The sequence below is a fragment of the Dermacentor albipictus genome, chromosome 7 (genome assembly GCF_038994185.2).
Source record: "Dermacentor albipictus isolate Rhodes 1998 colony chromosome 7, USDA_Dalb.pri_finalv2, whole genome shotgun sequence".
NCBI lineage: Eukaryota > Metazoa > Arthropoda > Arachnida > Ixodida > Ixodidae > Dermacentor > Dermacentor albipictus.
Genome location: NC_091827.1, coordinates 101,382,483 through 101,405,237, shown reverse-complemented (window position 1 = coordinate 101,405,237; position 22,755 = coordinate 101,382,483). Strand labels below are relative to the sequence as shown.

Here is a 22,755-nt window from a genome sequence, read left to right as displayed (position 1 = left end):
TCTAGTGGACGCCTCAACGTCACTTTTAAGCTGACTGGTCCACTGCTCCAAGGTCAACTCATTTCCCTCATCGTCGATCCTCTACGCTCTTCGTTTCCTAAATGCATCCCAGTCCACCATTCTGAATGTGCGCTCCTTTTTATTAGCCACTACCAAAGTAATCATAAGTATGTAATGATCGCTACCAAAATCTATATTAGAATTGGACCAGGACGAATCCACCACCCCCCGAACAAAAGTGAGATCAGGTGTCGAATCTCTACATGTCGACGTGCCACATCTGGTGGGATACGAAGGGTCTGTAATCAGAGTTAAATTCAAGTCTAGTGCCTGCTTCCATAGTCTCTCCCCCTTAATAGTGCTATAAGCATACTTCCACACATGATACGGTGCATTGAAGTCCCCTCCAATAAGCAACGGTGCATCCTTAGCCAGATTGGTTGCCTTGGTCAAGAGAGATTTCAAACTCTGCTTCGTGTCCCGGGGGCTACTTACAGGTTAAGCAGGTAAACGCTCCTCTGACATGACCTTTGCCGACCTAAAATTACCTTCACCACAATATATTCAATCTTGCGATCCGCCATGTGAAGATTATGTCTAATATACGGCAACCTCCTATTAATGAGAGTAGCGAGTCCTCTGCCCTGTTCATTATCCTTAACCTCCGCTTTGAAATCCGTTAAGGTCCCGTTAGACGTCAGTGTTTCCTGTAACATGATAACTTGAGGTTTCACACCATGCGTTCTAACAAACTGCTGCAGAGACGCCTTCTTATGATTGAACCCCCTACAATTCCACTGCCAAATACTAAATGAACTATTTAATACAGCCATCTTGACCACGGAAATTTGGTGAACTAGTTTTGAGCTCAAGTCCACTCGGAGACTTACCCTGCTGGGCTAGCGGCCGAGTGCACTCCTGCTCCATAACAGGGACCACCGTCTCGTTTAGATATATTTCAATTTTGCCTAATCTTTGATCTGTGATATTTTCCCGTTCTTCTATCCACTCCAGTCTACGAATGATCTCATTTACATTTTCTTGCAATGCCGCCATCATTGCTTTAAGCTCGGAACCGACTTTGCCCTGAATCCGCGCGGTCGAGGATAAGGCCCCCTTTTTCGGAGCAGGCGTCTCCTCGTCCGCCATGGTCTCTTCTGCGACCTCCACAGACCTTGGTACCTCAACCGAGTCATCATGTTTCCTAGCCTGTCCTAAGCTACCGCTGTTACCGGAAGGCGAGCCGTTCCTAAGTTCAGCTATCTCTTTGATAAGCCCGTCAGTGTCTGCTTTTAAGCTAAGATTCTATATCTCCAATTGCGCGATCCTATCCCTATCCCTATTACCATTCACATGCTCCTGGCGCTGCTCGCGCACTTGGCCGGCGCTGATGCCACCCTTGACCTTGTCAGCCCAGGTGGTCTGGCTTCCAGCTGCGCCGCCTTCTCCACCAGCTGCAGGAAAGCGCATCCGCGCCTCCCTAGAAACCGATCGGCTCCTGGTCGTTGGAGTCCCAGTGGATGGCCGCTGTCGAGACCTGGAGCGGCTCCTAGAGCGCGAGCGTCCCTTAGAGCGTTGGTTGGACGCTCACCAGCTGCACCATCTCGGCTGCCTCCTGTACCACCGTTAGCTCCGCCCTGGCTCTGTCCTGTCGTCGAACACGCACGACATAGGGAAGCTGGTATCGTTGTCTGCATTGTTTATCCGCGGTCAGGTGTCGTCCGTCACAAAGCTTGCAATAAGGCACACAGTTGTGATCCTCTTCAGGGTTCCGAGCACCGCATCCTCGGCATTCAAAACAATCGGGCGCCGGGCAGACATCCGCCCGATGTCCAAGCTTGCCACACACATAACACACATCCAACTGCTTTCGATACAGGAAGCACCGGACCAGAGTTGGCCCATATGTGACGAAATTGGGCACTTTTAACCCGTCGAAAACAATGATGACTGATCCTGCGTTTTTTTATTCGTTTGGCCGCCATAGCCAGCGGGTTGAGATCGTTAACAATGTTCCGCTCAAGTGTCGCGGGGCCATCCGTAACGTCTACATTGCGAATGACCCCTTTACACGTAGTGTGTGGGGCCGTCTCGTACGCACTGACTTCAAAATCCTTGTCTGCCACTCTGATTGACCTGAGTCTCACATATCGTTCAGCGTTGCTCCTTTCTGGCGTACTAGCCACCAAGATATTTTGCATAAAGTTAGGGCAAATAACATCTTCCCTAATCTGCTCAATACTGAGGCCTGCCGCCTCTACAATTGCCTTGCCCACCACTGTAGAGCTAACTTTCTCCAAATTCAGTCCACCCCGTGGGCAAATGACTATTTTGATGTGTTCTTGTGGCATCGGTGGCATGCGCGACGCCTTCACAAAGCGATTCTTGATTGCCGAGCCTCCGCGCCGTTCACCTGCACCCCGTCGTTCAGGCATTTCGCTTGGCGAACCGCCGTCACCTAATCCAGGCCTCGTCATAGCTCTAGATTTTCGGCTAGACACTGTCCGCCATCCCAGGTCTTCAGAAAAGTCCTCGGCCGGGAGCACTTCCCCTTCAACGTACATTGCTGCCATGCCGCGCCAGGTCTACCAGACGCTAGCTCTCGGCCAGCGTGGCGTGAGCACAAAAGTTCCAATAAAGTCCAAAAAAATGGGTGGCCCACCCCAAGGTCAGGTATGCGCTGACTCTTCTCGTCTTCACGGATCCGATGATATCAAGTTTGCACCACTGGATGACCAAAAAAAGGCTCGAAAGCTTTGAAAAAGACGGACCCATAAAAGCCCGCAAGCCTCCTTCCACAGAACAGGATAGCCTGGCGTTCTTTTTTGCCGTTCACAAGTTTCGCCGTCAACGGCCGTTGTTTCTCAGTCAGGATCGACCATCATTCCCTTTGTTGGTTGGGGGCCCTACGTGACTCATCAGGCTGACTTGCGGGATGGGCAGCGCGCTTTGAAGGGTTTGACCTTATGGTACGCTTAAAAGGCGGTAACCGCCACGCAGACGTTGACTGCCTCTTGCGCCTACCCCTACCTACGACTGACTGCGACGCCGACAACTTCGAGCAGTGTATCGAGGTTATCGACGCCCCGTTCCCTGATGTCACGATATTCCGGAAAGCCCAACATGACGACCGGGGCTTATAGCCTATGTTCGCCTCTGAGAATGAGTAGGCCAATCCCAGATATTTCATGGTCCTCGACGACATCCCCTAGAAGAAAAATTATTCAAGCCAAGGAGCCCACCTGCTTCCCGCTGTTTCATGCACTTTGCGTTCGGACTTTCTTCGCTTCATGCACGACGACGCTACCTGCTGCTACACGGGCTTTGCCCGAATGTTTCACCACATCCAGCAAAGGTTCTACTGCGCCAAGATACGACACGACACGGAAAGATACGTGTTGGCTTGGGAACAATGCTAGCGTCACAAGTGTCTGACGGCTACGCCACCCGTACTCCATCCTGTATTGCCTCCTAACTCTCCCTTCGAGGCTTTTGATGTCGATTTCCTCAGCCCATTTCCGCGATTAAACAAATCGATGCGTAGTCTGTGTCGACCATCTGACGCGTTACGCAGAAACTGCGGCATTACATGCAGCAAAGGCCTTCTACACATCACTGTTTATGCTTCGCTATGTAATTCTACGCCATGGTCCTCCACGAGTCATCATCAGTGATCGCGGGCGCCGTTGAGACAATCTTGCGTCTGTCTGCCTGCTGATTCCGCCATGCCACTCCGTATCACCCGCTTGGTAATGAACTCTAGAGCGCAGGAACAAGACTCGTGCGAACATGTCATCCTAAATGGATACCATTGTCCATTGATTCCAGATACAAATACTGGGACGAAGTGCTACCTTATGTCACTTACGCTTACAACACCCCGAAGCCCGAGACCACAGGGTGCGCAACATTTTATCGGCTCTACGCTCGCTCTCCTCGCAGCTGTCTCGACAGGATTCTTCGTATTATGCTAGGCGTGGAAATTTGGGTTGCAGAAACATTGTACGGAGAAGGAGGAGCCCGCCGGTTTCCATGCTCCATACTGTTATACTACAGACGCTTTTGTTTATTCCCTTTACTGTATAGAAAAAAACACACAATACCTATTTACAAGCAATATGTACACACATAGTAACCCGGTAGGTAAGCACATGCATCTAACAAAGACATCAACTCAGGCTGCCGCTCTTGAACTGAACACGCTACGCACCATTGCGCTCAGTGTGAGCTACAACGCGCGACCCCTTTGCCACGCGATAACGCGTTGTAGCTCATTCTAGTACATAAGCTACTGTCTCCCTCAAGAAAAGGAAAAAAAAATTATTTCGATCTTCGAGGTATTTCTCCATGTCTACGCACAACCTACTTTTCCAGAGTCTGTGTAATCCAATTATTACGCACATGTCCTATGAGGAATCTTCCCGAATTTTGTAAGGCAAGAATAGAATGCAGATTGGTGTTAGGTCAACTCGCTTCTTCAGCTTTCCTTGAATGGCATCGCAGGAAAACATGCCTCGCTGCAGTCTATGAAGCAATGCTCTATAGCATATTCACGTGGACATAGACCACACACATGCTTGGAAAGGTGGCATAGACTCGTGCAATCTAGTGCGTCGCATAGCAACAATTTGCATATAGTGATCACGTGTATCTTCTAGCTGACGACGAATAACTAAGTTACAAGACGCGCTCATTCGTGAAATTCGCTGCGCGTCTCTGATGGCACTGTGGCGTAGCTATACCAGGTCAAGCACGGCATGTGTTGTGATTGAACAGGCTTTAATCCCGAATAAAATTATTGCTATATTCTGCAAGGTCCTCCATATGGCCAAGGAACCAGCCCGTCACTGAAATGTATAGTGTGTTTCTTGTAACAATGGGGCAAGCTATTGCTTGCATAAATTGCAACCCGACTGATTCTCACGGTACATTTTTTTTACAATCTGCTCACTTCATGGGACATCCAGTTTACAACGGCAATTCTTTCTTCAAATAATCTAAATAGGCCTTTTCAAGGAAATGGCCTCCCCAGCATCCTTCTATTTTACTTTCTTTATAAATGCGAAATTGGTGAGCATTGGATTAGATATCTTAAGGTAATTATTTTCCTCAAACATCGTTAGTGCAGCACACTCAGAAGCTTTGAAATTTCAACGCCCTTAATTTAATCTAGTTTGAAGACGAGCGCAGACATTGAAATATATGATGACGTCTAAAGCTTGTCGATTAATTCATGGCCAATCCATCCTAATGACTAACTGTTCAGCCCACAAGGATATTTAAGTCTGCGCCATATTGTGTGGAAAATTGCAGGAAATCACGCTCTCAATTTTTTTTTGTGCCTTTGCATGGCTTCGCCTTCAAGGATTGTCCGTATAACGGGCAACATTGAGCATAAGACACGGAAGAGAATCCGTGCTAATCGTTAGTGTATTGCACTGATGGATACTGACTCACGTCACACTATCGCCAGAGTATTTTAGAGCGCAGGTCTTCGGCGCCCGTTCCTGCGTTTCGCGATGAGACCGTTCCTCGCCGTAACCAGCTTCGTAGCCGGGGCCAGCACGCTGCTCTAGCTACGCGCGCCCCTGGCGCCATCTCTCGCACACGGCGTGAGCTTTGCTCTCTTCACTCCTCCTCCAAGGCCACACTTGTGCAGCGGCAATCGGACTTCCGGCTCGGTGGCGGCTGATCTCGATGATGTGCTGTGCTCTATGATGTACCTTCCCCCCGCCGGCTCCGAGGCGGCGACTGTGCGAGAGTGCGCGGTGTTCTCCGGTTTCCGAAGCGCCAGTTCGGTATAAGCGGAATGGTGAGCGCTTCCCAAGCCGAAACGCAGAGCCACCTTCAGTTGACTCGCTACCAGCGTCAGTGGCGTCAGTCAGTCGCTGCCATCACTTCACCGCTCAACGTTCCTATGCGCCTACGCGCTGCCTCCCGTGACCTCCCGATAAGCGAGGTTTTGAGCCAAGCTACGCCCCGTTTGCGGCGGTTGGTGCGCACGAGACGGATTGTCCGAGGCTGAAAGTTGGTTTATATCACAACACAATCTGTCTGCCTATATAACTAGCTTATTTTCAGCCAGTTTTTTCGGAGCCATAAGCGGGGCAGCGGGTGGAAGTCCTTCGCCTGCCGCTGCTGCTAAATGAGCTGCCCGAGCAGAGCCCCAGCGCCGTCGCCGCCAGAATCCAGAGGTGCGCTACGCCTTACTAGGCATTGGGGCAGCAAGTCGAGCACATATCAGTCTATCACAAGGCTTCCTTCATGACGATCAAGAAGTGGGAGTGGACTGTTTCTTGAAGCAGCACTATGTGTGAAGAATAAACGTTGTCTGTAACTGTACGTACATGTCTTGCTCGCATTATTTGCCTCGATATACCGAAAACCCGAAACAGCTGAGGAGCTGCGCTGAAATTTCTTTTTAGGCAGTAACGTAATCGTCTGCTATTTTTTTTTCTCTTGAGAAAGTCACGAATAGTAAAATAACCTCTCGAATTAAAGGTGTGAGACATTGAGCTCATATGACCTCGTGCTAACGAGCAGAATTAAGTAACGATTGAGCCTCCGGGGTGGTTACTAAATTAGAAATTAGAAATAAGGAAATTATATATATATATATATATATATATATATATATATATATATATATATATATATATATATATATATATATATATATATATATTATATATATATATATTAGGGGCGTAGCCAGGGGGGGGTGCTTATGGGGCTTCAGCCCCCCCCCCCCGAAATTTTTTCGCGCTGTCCATGCGCCGCCGACCAAAGCAACCCCCGGCGCAGAAAATCATTCTGGATTTTGTCTACAACGTACTTTTCATGTTCGAAAAGCCATCTCACCGCAAAAATTGCGAACTCGGGCTGGATTTCGCGGCAACGCCCATGCACCGGGAGTCACATAACGCAAGCAGCCCCATCCGAGCACTAAGTTTCAAGGATGTTTTGATGGCGAACGGGCTCGCCGCGGCATCTCGCGGAGGCTACGGAATCTACACTCTATCATGGAATCTACGGAGCGCGTGGATGTGAATTCCGAAACTTTATGGGTATAAAGTTCTCATAAACTTTTGATCTGGAATGTGCATTGACATTTCCAAACGTGTGCTTTAGATTTTCAATTGCGTAACTTTGTAAGTTTAATGTTCCCTTAAATATTTGACGCCAAAGCTGCATTAACTTTTCCAAAGTCGCACATCGGGCCATACAACGAGACTAGCCAAATCAACGCACTATCAGACAAGTTGACAAAGCCCGCAGCGAGGCCCGATGAGACGAGGCGTTGTGGTGGTTCATTCGTGCCGTCATGTTACATAAAAAATGTCTTCTTTTTTTCACCTGCGCCAAAGCATCCAGTGAAGACACTAAAGCCAGCCAAGGTAACTACGTTCTTATTTATTTTTTCTACTATGACTTTTAATGGCGAAGACCACGTTGAGCCTCTTCAATTTTGTTGTTCTCGCTCCCCTACCCGGGGGATGCCAGAGCCAGCCAGAGCGCATGCGTTTTTCTCGTGTTGCCCCGAGCACCGCGCGGCGCACTTCTGTGCGCCTTCGGTTTTCTCTGGCCGAGTGCATTTTCGCCTGGCAGAGTTTTTGGACGCTTTCTAGCTAGCAGACGAGAAAAAGAAACAATGGTCGCTCGCCGCCATCAATGTGGGGACTCGACGGATTGCACCGCGTTCGCTTGAGCGCAACCTCTCCAGAAAGTCTGGTCTCGCCAGTGTAGGATACCGAGCAGTATTCACATGGTTCTTGGTGAACCAAGCGTCTCGTGTTTTCTTCGATATTCATTTAATAGCCACATTAGTTGCCCGAAGTGGGCATTCGATTGTCACCAACATACTTTCCTTTGCGTATTTTTTTTTTTCGTAACGGTTCCCCCGCCCCACAAAAGGAAAAAAAATGTTGCGGCGCAGCGAATTGTCGCATGGTGAAAGTTCTATTTTGTTACTTCTTTTGAGGAAAGTAACGGACCATGGGACGCTTCAGCTGCCGGATGCTCATAATAATATTGCGATAGCAATTATATGGAGACTCTAGGCGCATTCCTGCCGTCGCCGTCGCCCTCATGTTCCGCATAAAGTCTAAGGGCCATAACATCGTGAACGCGCGCCGCATGCTGTATGTGCGAGTGAAAGCGTGTGTGTGTGGTGAGGGGGGGGATGGGTGAGCCGATGATGATGGCGCAGTCTTGTGTGCGCAAAGAAGAAAAGCGGGGAGCAAGCGCGCCGCGCCTTCCGTCGCGGGTGATACATCGGGGGGAGTGGATGGAATTGGGGCGGGATCTAGGATTCTGTGAATCTGTGATAGCGCAACATGTTTATTTGCCTTGTTTGACCCATTATATACCATGACGTTTTTTAGATACGTAGATTTGTGGGAAACTTATACGTATGTTTAGATATATTGTTGCGAGGTTTTGTGTATACGTGCAGTGAACTTTGTTTCCAGTGGCGATTTTTTGCCCTCTATCAAGCTGTATCTTAGCATTTGTATATTCCATTCCTTCGTATTTCTAATGTACGAGGGCGAGTCAAATGAAAGTGAGCCTACCCACCCCGCGCAATGATGGTTCTGTTCATTATCTGCAAGACCTGCGCGTAGCACGCAGGCATCTCTCATTTACAAAAGTGGCACGCAGGTGTGAGCGTAAATGTTATTTAATGAGCTCATAAACTTGGTTGAACATGGTTGCGTGACGTAATGGACGCTCCAGAAGTTGAGCAGGGTGGTGCCGTGAGCTTTTTGACAGCTGAAGGTGTTTCCCGAAAAGAAATTACTCATCGTATGGCTGCCGTGTAGATTGAACATTGCATTTCATTGGCCACTGCGAAGCGTTAGAACAAACGGTTCAAAGAAGGACGTGAAAGCTGCAAACACGATCCCAGACTGGGACAAAGCCATCGTGCAATCACCCCTAACAAAATTTCAAACGTTGATGAGCTGGTGACACAAGAACGGAGAATAAGCATCGATGAACTGGCAGAGCGTGTGAACATCAGTCACGGTTCGGTTCACCGTCACCGTTGACGCCATAATTCATGAACATCTCGGTTATCGGCTCTTGTGTGCGCAATGGATGCCCAAGATTTTGAATCTCCGCCAGAATACGGAGAAGTTCGGCGCTGCCTTTACTCATCTGATCCGGTATTACAATAAGGGTGACGATTTCTTGTCTGCAAGTGTGATCGAGGACGAACCATGGTGCCACTACTACGAGCCTGAAACACGACGGCAAAGCTTACAATGGAAACACTTGAATTCACCCCCCCCCCCCCAAAGAAAGCAAAGGTCACCATTTCCGCCGGAAAGGTGTTGACTTTTATTTCTCGATCGTCAGGGGCCATTACTGATAGAATTTACTGAATCTTGAGGGACTATCACTTGTTTACGATATTGTGAAACGCCGGATCGCCTGCGTGTCGCAGTCAAGAACAAACTACGTGAAAAATTCACGAATGGATTCATCATGTTCCACGACAATGCCCATCTCCAAGTCGCTGATGTGGTTAATATAAAACTGGCGAAGTTCAAGTGGGAAATGCTGCAATATCCGCCATACAACTCAGATCTGTCGCCTTGCGGCTTCCACATTTTGGGGCAACCGAAAAAAAGCTCATGGGAACCAGATTCGTCTCGGACGATGACGTGAAAGTCAGTTGCAGACGTTTTGAAGCAGCAACCCAAGGAGCTTTATGAGACGGGAATTACGCGACTCGTTAGTCAATGAGAGAAATGTCTAAATGTCTAAATGCTCATCGAGGCTACTTTAAATAAAGTACCCCGTTTGTCATATATTTGCATTGGCTCACTTTCATTTGACCCGCTCTCGTATACTCTGCAGAACTCCTGCTTCTGATAAGCGCTCTCTACTGCCAGTATAATTTCGGTGCAATTACTCACGATACACGACCGGTGATAGATGTTTCTGCGTAATACATTGGAACAAATGACAGCGTTATTGAGATTTTTTACTGGCCGTTGCATATGTACAAGGATGTAAACAAGGACCTTGAATGACATAGTTTCATTAACATATTTGTCCTCAACTTGTTCATTTCATGGCCTTTACATTTTTCATATCAGCGACATGCACTGCTTTGCTGATTTCGAACTGATGTAGTTCTAAAGTTCATGTGATATTTTCTTTATTATTAAATAGACAAAAACATGGAAGCATTGACATCAGTTACGTTGGGCACGAGTTTTGGCACATATGAATTTAATATTTTATGAAAAAATACGTATTTTACTTGTATTGACAGTGCGTAGCGTTCTAGAATTCGTTTGCAGCATCTTTGGCAATGGCAATGAGGTTATTATTCATGTATTTGATCCCTAGGCAAATTATTTAAGAGGAAGCTTAGCTTGGGCGCAACTCCGACGCGGCCTATATTCAGATACATGTAAAACGCAGAAACGCTTTTATGAGATAACTCCTGAATCGCTTTTAATGAAATTTGTTGCATTTGAGAGAGTAAGTTAAGTTCTAGTGTCTGTTGGAAGCGGAATTTCGATTTAGGGCCGGAACTTTGTTTAAAATATTGGGAAAAATTCGAAACCTCGAAAAAAAAATAGGACGAAGTTTACAAATTAAGAGCTCTGCATCAAGAACAGATATCGCGGTTCTGTACACGGCACCCACTACACCATTATGTCTATTTGTATTTGTATTTGTCTACACAGGATATGTCTATTTGTATCTTACATGAATTGGTTATGTTATGTACAAGGGTTCTGCAAGAGCCGCATTTCCATAATACTTAATTTTTTGAGACTCATGTGAACATATCAATTTTGTCCGCTGTAGACTTACTATTATGTGCAATTCACGGAATTGTGACATCAATTTTCATTGCTGATTTACAGATTTATAAACTTAATTCTTTCGTTTTCTGAAACTTTTCGATTTGTGCCACTTTTCAATAAAATATTGACGACATAAATCGAAAATTCGAAACAAACAGGCACTAGAATGTAAGTTTGTCTTTTAAATGCAACAAATATAATCACATTTGGTACAGTGGTTGCCCAGAAAAACGAATTTTCCTTCTACGTGTATTTAGATAGGAGCATCCGACCTAATTTTTCCGCTTAGGAGGAGGCCGAGCTGCAATGTGAGCCCCCCCCCGAACGAAATTTCTGGCTACGCCACTGATATATATATATATATTCAAATGCTATGTAGGTGGGCTAAGAGAGACAGAAGAATTACGACTGTCTGAAAGAGATTGGGTCTGCTAAAGCACCGACTGGAGCACGTCACGAGCAAACAAAAATACGTTACCTTCCCCATCCCTGATACCCAAGGCTCTCGAAGTACACATGCAATCTTATTTCAATCGTACCCAAGACGCTGCCGATGCTGTGATTGGAAAACCAACCACCGAATTCATGCAAAAGAGCTAATGCACCTTGACAAAGAACCAGCCAGGGTTGTGTAGTTAGGTTACATCACATTGTTTAAACAAATTGAGTTGTGTTGATACATTGATAAATGCAATGATCTCACCAGCTCTTTCTTATTTGTTTCAGACTTCGCTCTTGCTGCTTATAAAAGGCCATAGGGTGTACTGCATTGATGATTATGAGACCATCTATTAACTTTTCATGCATGGTTGCGAAGCAGAAGGCAGTCATTCCACCCCAGTCGTGTCCAATAAGCACAATATCTCTCTTGATCGCCATCACTGCAGTCGAAAAGAAAAAAAAGTTAAGCCTCAAGAGTAAGATGATCACTCGTGGGCATTATAAATGGCATCAATAGTATAGGTAATAGCGTGCAGGCGCCTACATGTGCGCTCAAATAATTCTCTATTAGGCATTAAAAATATTTCCTCTCTCACACATTAACATATTTAACATGAAATAAACTTCCAACTTAAAACTAAAGAACTAAATTTTCTCGCATATTTGCGAATACACATCAAGCTTATTTGACGTTCAAATATTTAAGAACACCAGGAAACTGCAGAAAAGGTGCTTTGCCTCTTCAAAAATTAAAATCCGGGCACAGTCTTCCGATGACTGTTGACGGCAATTAGATTAGCACTGAGAAAATGTAGTGGCAAATCCTGTTGCTGAAGACACGTTCATTTGGAATCTGTGGTGTTCATTTTGCGAGTTCTATTGGTTCAGCTATATTTGACAATGCCCTGTTTCCGTTATCGACCTGCTTTACTATCACGCTCCCTGGCCATGGTCACCCATGAGCATGACGGCATGAAGACGACTGTTTAAAAACGACGCAGTGACGACGATTGAATCACGCAGAAAGAATGACGTCGACAGAATATTGACGCCGGTATGACGATGAAGGCCGGATGAATAAAAGATGATTCCGAAATGATGACCATGGCATAAAGATGATAGCATGATGACGGCTAGAGCGCAATGAGAAGGTAATAAGTGTATACGGACGATGGTGTGGCGACGATAGTACGACATATTTTTGTGGCGACAACCTAATGACGAGGATGGAATGATCCCAATGGAATGAAGGCGATGGTGTAATAACGAATGCATGATGACAGCGAAATGCTGACGATGGCATGACAATAGTAACATGAACACGATTGAACGACGAGAACATGATTACAATAGAATTACGAAGAAGGAATTACATCGATGGACCCACGAACGTGGTATGGCGACGATGGCATGAAGACAACGCGATAACGTTTCTCAAGTGATGGCAGTGGTAACGCGACAAACTGACGACGATGCCATGGCGACATAGGTATGATGACAACTGCGTAATGGTGATGGCGTGTCAAGAGTCGGAAGGGATCGTTCACGGCGATTGTGAATTGCCTGAAATAATGTGTGCATGTGAACGACCATGAAATTGAGGAGAAGCCACAGCATGCGATTGCCTTGCCTGTGAAATTTCCTGTTGAAACTTTCATGTTTGAATTGCCATGTTTGCCACTGCTACGGTCTCTTTGCTGCACAGCATCTTCTCTGGCTAGTAGGCGTTGCTGCAATAATCATTTCTGCTGTTCTACTGCCATTTAGCCTGGAAGGGAATCTTCACCAGCCACAATAGCCCCATTTATACTCCTCACCAGAGCTTTGCTAGTGCAAAACGTGAGAAAGAAAGCTCAAGGCATTCGCCACCTAGCATCCCAGTCCGGAGTTGTATTTGCACAACGTTCCTGCCAAATACATTTGCAGAATTTACTATAACACACAGATCCGCCTTACATGCTTGTGAGTGCAACATCTGACATTCCGTGTTTTTGTATTGCGAACAATTTTACGGCACCTCCATAGGAGCTGCATCGATGTGGTTACCGTACACCTATGTAAATTACTATTGCTTCACGTAATGAAATATTTAGAGAAAATATAAGCATCGTCAGCATTATCATGAGCCTATGTTATGCCAGCTGCAGGACAAAGGTCTCTTCCAGTAATCTCGTAAAACCTTATCTTGCACTAGGTGATTCCAACTTGCGCCGGTAAATTTACTAATTTCATCACCCCACCTAATTTTCTGCCATCTCAACTGCATTGCGCTTCATCTGAAACCCCTTCTGTAACTGTAATAGTCCACCAGTTATCTGCCCTACGCACAACATGGCCTGCCCAGCTCCATTTATATTTCTTAATGTCGTTTGTTCTCTGATGCACACCACGCTGTTCCTTTTTCTTGCACCGTTGCTTGCGCGTGCGCCGCTGCACCCAACATGTTTCGTCACATCGCTCTTTGCGGAGTCCTTAACTTGTCCTTGAGCTTCATTGTTAGCCTCTAAATTTCTACCCCTTATGCTAGCACCAGAAGAAGGTAATGATTGTATCCTTTAATTTCTGATGACCGTGGTAAGCTACCAGTAGAGAATGGAAGCATATGAGAATGTTTTCAGAAAAATACGCTGCACTCCTTAAGACTTGGCGCTATTATATTGCGGGTCCCTGATAAATAGTATGAATCCCTGAGTGCCTGAGAAATAACGTGGCCCATAAGAACTGCATCCCTCATAGATAACTGACGAAAGCACCTTGCTTCATTGATTTCAATTGTATGTACATAGGCAATTTGTAGCAATTGAGCAAGGGCCTCATTGTAAATACAGTGAGCCAGGTGCTATTGTTCAACCATAGAGGCATGCCTGTGACAGGCATGTAGTCAATATTATAGTAGGCTGAAGGGATAAAGAAGGAAAAAAAGGAGTGGTGGAGGGGTAGGGGCACAGCCAAGACATGTGCTCGGAGCTGGTTATCACCCGCACTCAAACAAAGCGAGGGACGGGAATTTGTCAGCAGAAGCGTGGTGAACGGGGACAGGGTTGTGAGATACTTTGACTGAGCCAATCATACTAAGACGGCCATGTTGACGTGGGCGAATCGGCTGAGGCAGGGAGGGAGAGGAAACGACGCATCAGAGGACACGAGAAGCTGAAATGTGCCGCCGACACGTTGGTGTGGCGCAAAAAGCGCGAAATAAGGTGCGCAGGGCGAATGGCTTGTATTGGCTACCGGACTTCGCTACATGCGTTTGCACATTTTCCCTTCCTTCTTTTTTTGGTTGCGGCTAAAGATACGTCTTATGTATCCCTTACATTTTTTACAGGTATGTTAGACAGATCAGGGAATGTTTCTGTAAAAGCACTTTTGATGCATTTGGTAGGTTGTGGTATGTTTCACTTTAGGATACGTCTACCACAAGCCCACTGAAAAGCTAAATGCTTGCTTGCCGCACGTCAACGATTATTTTGCGTGTGCTGTGGTGAAGCATCCCTAAATCGGTGCAGCCCGCGAAGATCGACGTGCTGATCAGTGCTGTAATAACTGCCACATCTCTTTGCCATAGCTTTGATATGAGCGTTCACAAAAAGAATTGTATTCCCTTCAGTGCCTCTCTGCGGGATACTATGAAAACGGTGCTTGGAAATGTACGAATGATGTAATTAGGATCTACTAAAGCAATTGGTGCAAATGCGTCAATTGGCGGAAGTTAGCAAGTACGAGGATGCGGAAGTGGAAACTGTGATCAAGAAAAAAAATACAGAAACGTTAACTAACCAAAGCCGAGTACAGCAACCCCCTTAGGTACGTACCTGGAGTGGCTCTTGTCGTACCATTTACTTTGTCTCTCAGAGCAGTTCTTTCTCGACACTTTTTCAGGAGTGTGTTTTAGTTATACTATTATGCAGACCAGTAACGTCAACTTAACAATGATAGCTCCCTTCATTGGTAATTAGTGACAATGTGGCTGAGGGCTGGATTTTCTGACGAAATATGCAGTGAGTGCTTGCGTTCAGTTGGTTATGGATAAAAGGTTGGAGTAGAACGTAGGGAATACGCACAATCGGTTTATAACAACTTCGTAATTAACAAAAAGAGTTGAGGCAAAAACCTGTCGAGGGGATAGTGAGTGGTTCATACAACAAATGCAGAAACGATCGCAAGTAGGCCGTTTTGCAAACCCTTACGATAACATCTTTGATTGCTGCGCTCGGTACCTTGGTAGGATACCAATTCGTCTTTTTTGTGTCTTTTTTGTCGCCGGTTAATGCTCTGGCGTGGCGAAAGCGATAACCTTCTTCGCCACCTACACCTCGCAAGCCAAGATGACAGAAGCTGTGCGTGCTCGGCACTTCCAGACAGCCACAAACACCGGACCATCTGCTGACACTTTCAGATATGTCTATTACGTCGGTCTTATGTGCACTGCAGTGCGCATTCAAAAACAGCGGAATAAACGGTACTGTAGAAAAAGCGCAGTAAACGCACTTATACGCATGATTTGACATCGCAGTATGTGTGCCTGTCGAGCAGCAGTGAGACGCACCGGTTGTTGTCATGTTGCCACTATCAGAACTAAGTCTTCTCCATGACAAAAAGCTGTCACAACACAGAGGAAGATCCAGAAAGAGCGGCAGGGGAGAGAACTCCAGACTGCAACGTGGAAGACGGAGACGCTACCTATGCGCTACCTCTATGCTTGTGAAGAAATTTCGCTGTTTGGACCTACGTCGCACTATGTTTGTTGATTTCAGCATTCAGAAGGACACTTCTAGTGCAACTTCACGTGCGTTTTGCACTAACCTATAACTCTCTAACCAATTTATTGCCTACAGACACTTCTACACGTGCCTTTCCTTTGAATGGCAAGACCTCCGCCGCGCTACCACTGATCGTCGCCAAAGTTTGCTACGGCTTGTAGATTATCCAGCTTGTTTGTGCAGGATTTCGCCAACACATGCGATGGTGGGAAGGTATGTATGTATGTTAAGCTCTTTATGAGAAGCTCCGCGTACGTATTCTAGCCACTGCACACTGAAGGTAGCGCAAAAATTAGTGGAATGCTGTTGTGGAAGTGGTTTCTCCTGATGGATCCCCTGCATCTTTAAGACGACAAAGTAAACTATTTGCCCCTAGGTCCGACGCAGACTGCGACACATTGCTTTTTCTTTCTTTTCTTTGGGTGGGGGTGGGGGCTTTTTCTTGCTTAAATAAACATACAGCTCACAAGAAGCTACGTACGTGAATTGGACTATAGCAAGAACTAAGCTTTGTAACTTGTATCATCCCCAGATTATCAGGAACCGCCTATTTGCGTCCACTGCAGAACGAGAGCCTCTCCCAGTCATCACCAATAATGCCTGTCTTACACCAGCCGACTTCATCTTACGCCAGCAAATCTTCACATTTATTGACACCACCTTGCTTCCTGCCGGAGCTCTCCTATTATCTGCGATGAATGTAGTGTTATCGGTTATCTCGGTTCTGGCCAAGCACGAGTGTGCACGGACTAGGGGATGTCACTGATAAAAAAGGGATAAAAAATGGTTGTATGATAAACACGGGGCTTTTTGGGTACGTGGATTTATCGGAGTGGCGTCAGTCTTTCGCTCGCATCACCGCACTACAGGAGCAGACACGACAATAATGGCCAGATTGAATTTCTTTCTTCCTCCTATTCTCAACTGTAATGTCCGATGGTCCTGTTCTTGCTCTTTAGTTCACACCACGATCCACTTGCCTCCTAACATTACGCTAACATGTTTTGCTGCATAACTCGTTGCGTTGCTCTAAACCTGTCTAGCGCCTTTGCTTTTACAGGTAGGGCAGTCTGCAAGAAACACGCATAAAGAAATGACAAGTAAAACAGGACCGGCTCACGTGTGCCTTCTTTGTATTCGCGCACATATGGCTGACCCGTCCCTCCCTTGTTCGCATTTCTTTGGCGCTTTTTTCGCGCTGCCATGCGTATGCATAAAATATGAACGAAATAATGAAAACCGAAGTTTTCCACACAGGAAATGTATTTACGTAGCTAGACGGGAAATCTATTTACATTATTCACGCAATTCACACAGTCCACAGCAGACCAGTTACTGAAGCGTCATCATCTTCAGCACCAAACTCACGCTCCTGTTCCTCAATGTTGTGCAGTGTTGGGTGAGAATGCATTATTACCGGTTGAATGCTATATTAAATGGTTTTCAAGAGTAGGCAAACTGCAAGTCATGACTTTTTAATGCCTGCCGTATTCGCAGCAACTAATCTTTATTGTATTGTAAATTTATTTCTCATGATTAGTATTCTTCGTAATTCTGCAAATGTACTTGCCGAAATTGAATGTTAATAAGCATTAATTTATATCGACACTGTGATGCAGAAGCCAGTTTAATGCATCACATATATAGAGAACAGCGGTGTCACAAGCGTGAAAGGATGGCATTATGGTATGTGCACCGCTTCTGTTACAAGTGGCATCTCGCTTAAACGTTGACTGCGTACAGCTAACCATCAATCATAAAAACTTCATTCGGTGCATTTCAGGGAGGAATCGAATGCATTTGGCTATTTTTGTGGAAGTTTCCATAAGAACAGCTGGTAGAAGATGCGTGTTCTCCTCGCTGTATAAGTGCCATTTACGAGCACGTAGTGCCATCTGTGTGCACACCTCTCATTTGAAAGGCACAGTTGTGCACGACAAAGCAGGGACTTCTAGATTTCCGCACCTCCTTCGGATTCCCGCAGGTGTGAGCCAGTTGTGGATGGCGATGCGAATCTCGGAAGGATTGTGAGGCCGTTCCACTGCGACATTGTCTTAAACTATGTCGTCTCCTGACTTAGACCAAACATACTGATATATGTAAATAGCACTCGAAAAACGCAGACCGATTGACTGCTAGCGTTTGAGCGTGACACCATGAAGTTCCGCACCTTTTCGTAAACATTGGTTCATTTTCTTCCCAGGAAAGCTGTTTTCCACCATAGAGATGCGTTTTTTTATTTCTTGTGACTAAATCTGAGAGAACGCTTTCTTTACACAGAAACTTAATCTTGGGCAACATGGTATGTGTTTTGCTGTAACGACATGTGTAGTAAATTGCTTCTTTGCGCACGAGATTTTTTAAAGGTGCTATGCCGCTTTTTTTTCTTTTATGTATGTCTCCAACGTCAAGCACTTCAATTTTTGATATGTCATGCGGTCACTTCAAATCTGCAGCCAGTCACTGTGATTCAGTGCAGCAACCAGAAATTTGGAGGGGGAGGGTCAGGAGCATGCACAGAGCCGAGAGGGGGGGAGCGAGCAGGTGGTCATTGGTACACATTCTTCTCTGCCACGTATGCTGGTACACAGAAATTTCGGAGGCCCACGGGCTTGGTCTGCCACCTCAAGGCTACACCCCCTACAGTGATTACCTTTAGTGCAGTCATTCACTGGCCGTAAACGTGCCAAAAAGGTTAAATATCGCTCGCCTCAGCTAATCCCGCTTCCAAGAAACTCACCAGAGCCGTACACATTGGAAGTGTTTTTCGAGGTGCCTTCGCTACGTCTCCTTTCGCTTTTGATTTTTGGCTGCTAAACAAAGCTTATGGCTTTTGCTTCCGTACACATTTGGTACTCCGTTTTGCAATGTGCCAATTAACTTTATTAAACGGCGTTGTTCGATGACCGTTTTAATTTTTGCGGAACTACAAAATTGGTCATTGTCGTGAGGTGCACCACTAATCATAATTTTAAGCACCAAGAAAGCGTTATTGCTTTCAGTATTAGCACCGTAGCACTGCTCCGAAACCTTTGAAGATGCATACACGCAGACCAAACTATTCGTCACTAGCATAATTTTGTCTTCACAATATTATTTATTGGAGACTCAACGTTGTACTAAAACCTTGACAGAATAACGAACGTAGCAGTGCAACCAAATTGTCTCAAATGCTATCAATTTCTGCTTATTGCTTCACTGCATCAAGGATAGGCTAAACTTTAAATCGTCCTGAAGTGCTTATATTAACTCGAACACTGGAAAATATAAGCTATTAGTCAACACATAAATATTTACTGCAGTTTGATATGGCAATTAAACGACAGAACATAAATGTTTCTCTGGGCATTTTGGGACCAAGCGTTGTGTTGAAATGTTCCCATTACCAGCGGTTTGTGGTTTAAGGCATAGAGTAGCGCAATTCTTAACGCTAACTAATGAGGTAATGACGAACTTCAGAAAAATCGTACTTCAAAATAGAGCGTTGATTACTGGGCTTTTGTGGCATGGCATATGCGAATTATCTTGCCTGTTGTCTTCAGTTTGACTGCACAACTCCATTTCTCAACAGAAGAAGAGATAAGTTGGAGAGACAGAAAGAGCGAGAGAGAGAGTGATTGCGAAGAGGAAGATGTGCCATTTTCTGCAGCCCTTTAGGGTGCACAAGCTGAGAAACAAGAAGCCGAAAACTTCGATGGGGGGCGACATGCGAAAAGACCCGTGTACTTATATTGAGGTGCACGTTGAAGAACCCCATATGATCCAAATTTTCAGTCCCCCACTACGGCTTGCCTTCTAATCAGATCATGTTTTTGGCACGCTAAACCCCATAAATTAATTGATCACATTGCCCAAGAAAGGAGGGCTCAGCCTAATTGACAGCTTAACATAGTGAGAATTTAATGGCTAGAGAAAATGAAATAATATGTCCACATATTTAGACCTAGTCCCATAGGTTTCGGCACGCTATTAAACAATGTCAATCACATGTGATGGTCTTTGAGTTTTTCATGGTGTGTGTGAGTGTGCTTGTTCCCGGATATTCTTGATATTTCCACTATTTTCCAGGTTTTACTAATTGCGTGCTATGTCTTCGTTCGCGCTTAGCGCTGGAGGCTGTCTGTCACGGTACTGCAAAGGCTGTTGGGCCATTAACAGATTCTGGAATTTGACCGCATTTGTGCACAGATATCGCAGTATAAAAGCAGTGGTCATAAACGCAGAATGCATCGCGACTTTTGCATTAGTGTATTTCTAATGTCGTCTATTACAAATGATCCGCGTTATCAACTGAAACACTAAAAGAAAACATTTAAAGCGGTATTGTATGATGCAGTAAATAGTTATTTCTTTTTTTTGCTATGTGCATTTTGCCATCCGCTCTAACATACAATAATAGTCTGCAGATGAGGCGGCTACATAGTAATTTAGCATCACAACATGTGTAAAGCTTTACACGAAGCTCCTACTCACATAAAACTTCGATTAGTTCTCTCAGATCTTCTATCAGATTTGTCATCATGTAGTCTTCTGGATTTTTGGGCTTGGTGGTAAGGCCATATCCGCGCAAATCCGGAGCCACGACGCTGAAATAAACGAAAAAACAACATAGAAGCGACAGTACTGTACAAGAATCGAATGTAATAGAGAGAGGAAAGGACCTGATGAGGTGACCTTAAATAGGTACTTTTGCGTCACATACCTCAAGGGTAATAAAGGAAATTAATACAACTGATTCACCAGAAATGCGTCCTCCATCAAAACAGTCAGTTTTTTAACATGACAAGGAAATGATTGCTAAAGTAAGAGACACCCACTATGAGAGTAAAATGTGTGCGAAAAAGCCCTTCATTTTCTGGAGGCAAAGTTAAATAATAGCTTCCAAAAGGAAGTACATGCCGATAATTTTTATCTTCTAACTGAAAGTACGAAACACCAATCACATGTTTTTGTGATAACCGTGCTGAGTTGCTTTAGAACGTTCACTTATACGTCAGTATGCCAGTACTGCATGATAAAGCGGGTTTCGAAAATCGTCGTTTATGCTGCAAAGGACACAGTTAATTTACCGTAGCTCCGAGCTGCTTTCGCGAATAAAACACATACATATGTGTATTTACTTGAGCTTCTCATCCCCTAACATTTATCCCACTTCCGTTTACTTTTCACTAAATGAATGTTTAACACTTGTTTTAACGTTTTTATAGCACGGTGTTTGCATAATGCTGCGCTTTGGTCCTTACGTATAGATTGAAATAGTTCTGCTTCTTAAGCTTTAGCGTCTTACGTTGCACGGGAAGGTGGGGTTTGCAAAAACTGGTGTGGATGTACATTCTAACATGTTAGAACCTTCTTTATATAGTGTAAATCTGTCGAGATTCATTAGGTACAGTTTACTTCGCAGTTTAGGGTGTTCCTTACTCAACGCTGTTTCAACTGCCAAAATGTAGAGCAACGCACCTGCCTAAATAATAACTGCTCCTGACAGTCATCGGTGAATCCGGGCTAAAATATTGTCACCAACCGCTAACGGAGAATACACGGATACACTAGACTGAAGAACCGTTTTTCATGCGACTCGTCGTCACCGTATAACAGCCACTGAGGAGCGTTTCTGAAGAGCAGCACCTCCTTCTGAGAGGCAGCGCTTGTGCTCCATATGTCGGTGTCTAGATGCATCTTCAAGTCGAAGCTTGCTTGAGAATTCGGCGGCTGATCTCTACCTGGTTTCTATACATATGCGCCCTAAAAGGGCCTTTTTCTATTGCATTTTGGATATGAAAATTCGCTCAACCAAGGTTTCAAAATAGCTCTGAATATTTTCACTGAATGAAAGGCAGATTTTCTTTTTTTTTACGTGGCTGGCAAAAGTGTCGAGTTAAGCTTTCTCGGCATTGCGTACATCGTAAAAGCTTGTTCGGGTAGAAAGAAACGATACATTCTTACGCTCAATTTCTTTACGTGACATTCATTACGTGCTCAAAGAGAAGTTGTCCCCGTTGTTTTTGATATAGGGCTTAGCGGTAAACGTTAGACAACTGATAATATAGTCGAAATCTGCCTGGAGATACCCTATAGTTACCTGCAAGCTAAACAATTGTACATGTAGGGATTGATGACAGCTTCTAACTTACGCGTGTCGACAGTGCAAGTTAACACGCATGTACTAGTTTGTCAGAGTTTCGCTTCTCTCTCCTTGTGCATTGAAAGGACGTGTACAGATCAGCAGTTGCAAAAACGTTCCTGTTTTGAAGATAAATATTTCTTTGGCGCTTCCCCGGAGTTTGATGTTCTTCGTTTTGCCGCCGCGTATATTTCTGGACATATATAGACCATTTCACCAATTGCGTATGTACTGGCTGCTGTACTTCCGAATTGGCAATCTGGCCCGCGGCGTATCTGCAACTGGGTATGTGGCAGTTGTGCCGAATCTTGGCTGATACCCCAGAATGAATGTGGCACTGTGACACGAGGAGTGTGAAGGCTGAGTTCTATTAAAACGAAGTTTTCTTTCCACCTTTCGCGGAATTTGACGTTCATGGTTTTCTCGCCTAATAGACCACGTGACTGAGGAGAAAAGCTGCGTCTACGTGTGAATTGTTGAATGAGGGTTTATTAGTGGGCGTGTTTCATTGGAACGAAGTGCATTTCAAGGGCAGAAGAAGTGGGCGCCAACTAGAAGCATCTCGTTGAACAAGCGCGTAAACGTTATGCCGCAAAAACCA

At 45.2% G+C, this 22,755-nt stretch overlaps 1 protein-coding gene across 1 annotated transcript in view; it reads right to left on the bottom strand.

Moving 5' to 3' along the window:
- LOC135917198 (AB hydrolase superfamily protein YfhM-like) overlaps positions 1 to 22,755 on the bottom strand; it is a 68,102-nt gene that overhangs the window by 11,564 nt on the left and 33,783 nt on the right. The window contains exons 4-5 of the mRNA XM_065450710.2: positions 20,504 to 20,616; positions 11,533 to 11,710 (exon numbers count right to left, since the gene is read on the bottom strand). Coding sequence (XP_065306782.1) covers positions 11,533 to 11,710; positions 20,504 to 20,616 — 291 coding nt within the window. The remainder of the gene's footprint in view (positions 1 to 11,532; positions 11,711 to 20,503; positions 20,617 to 22,755) is intronic.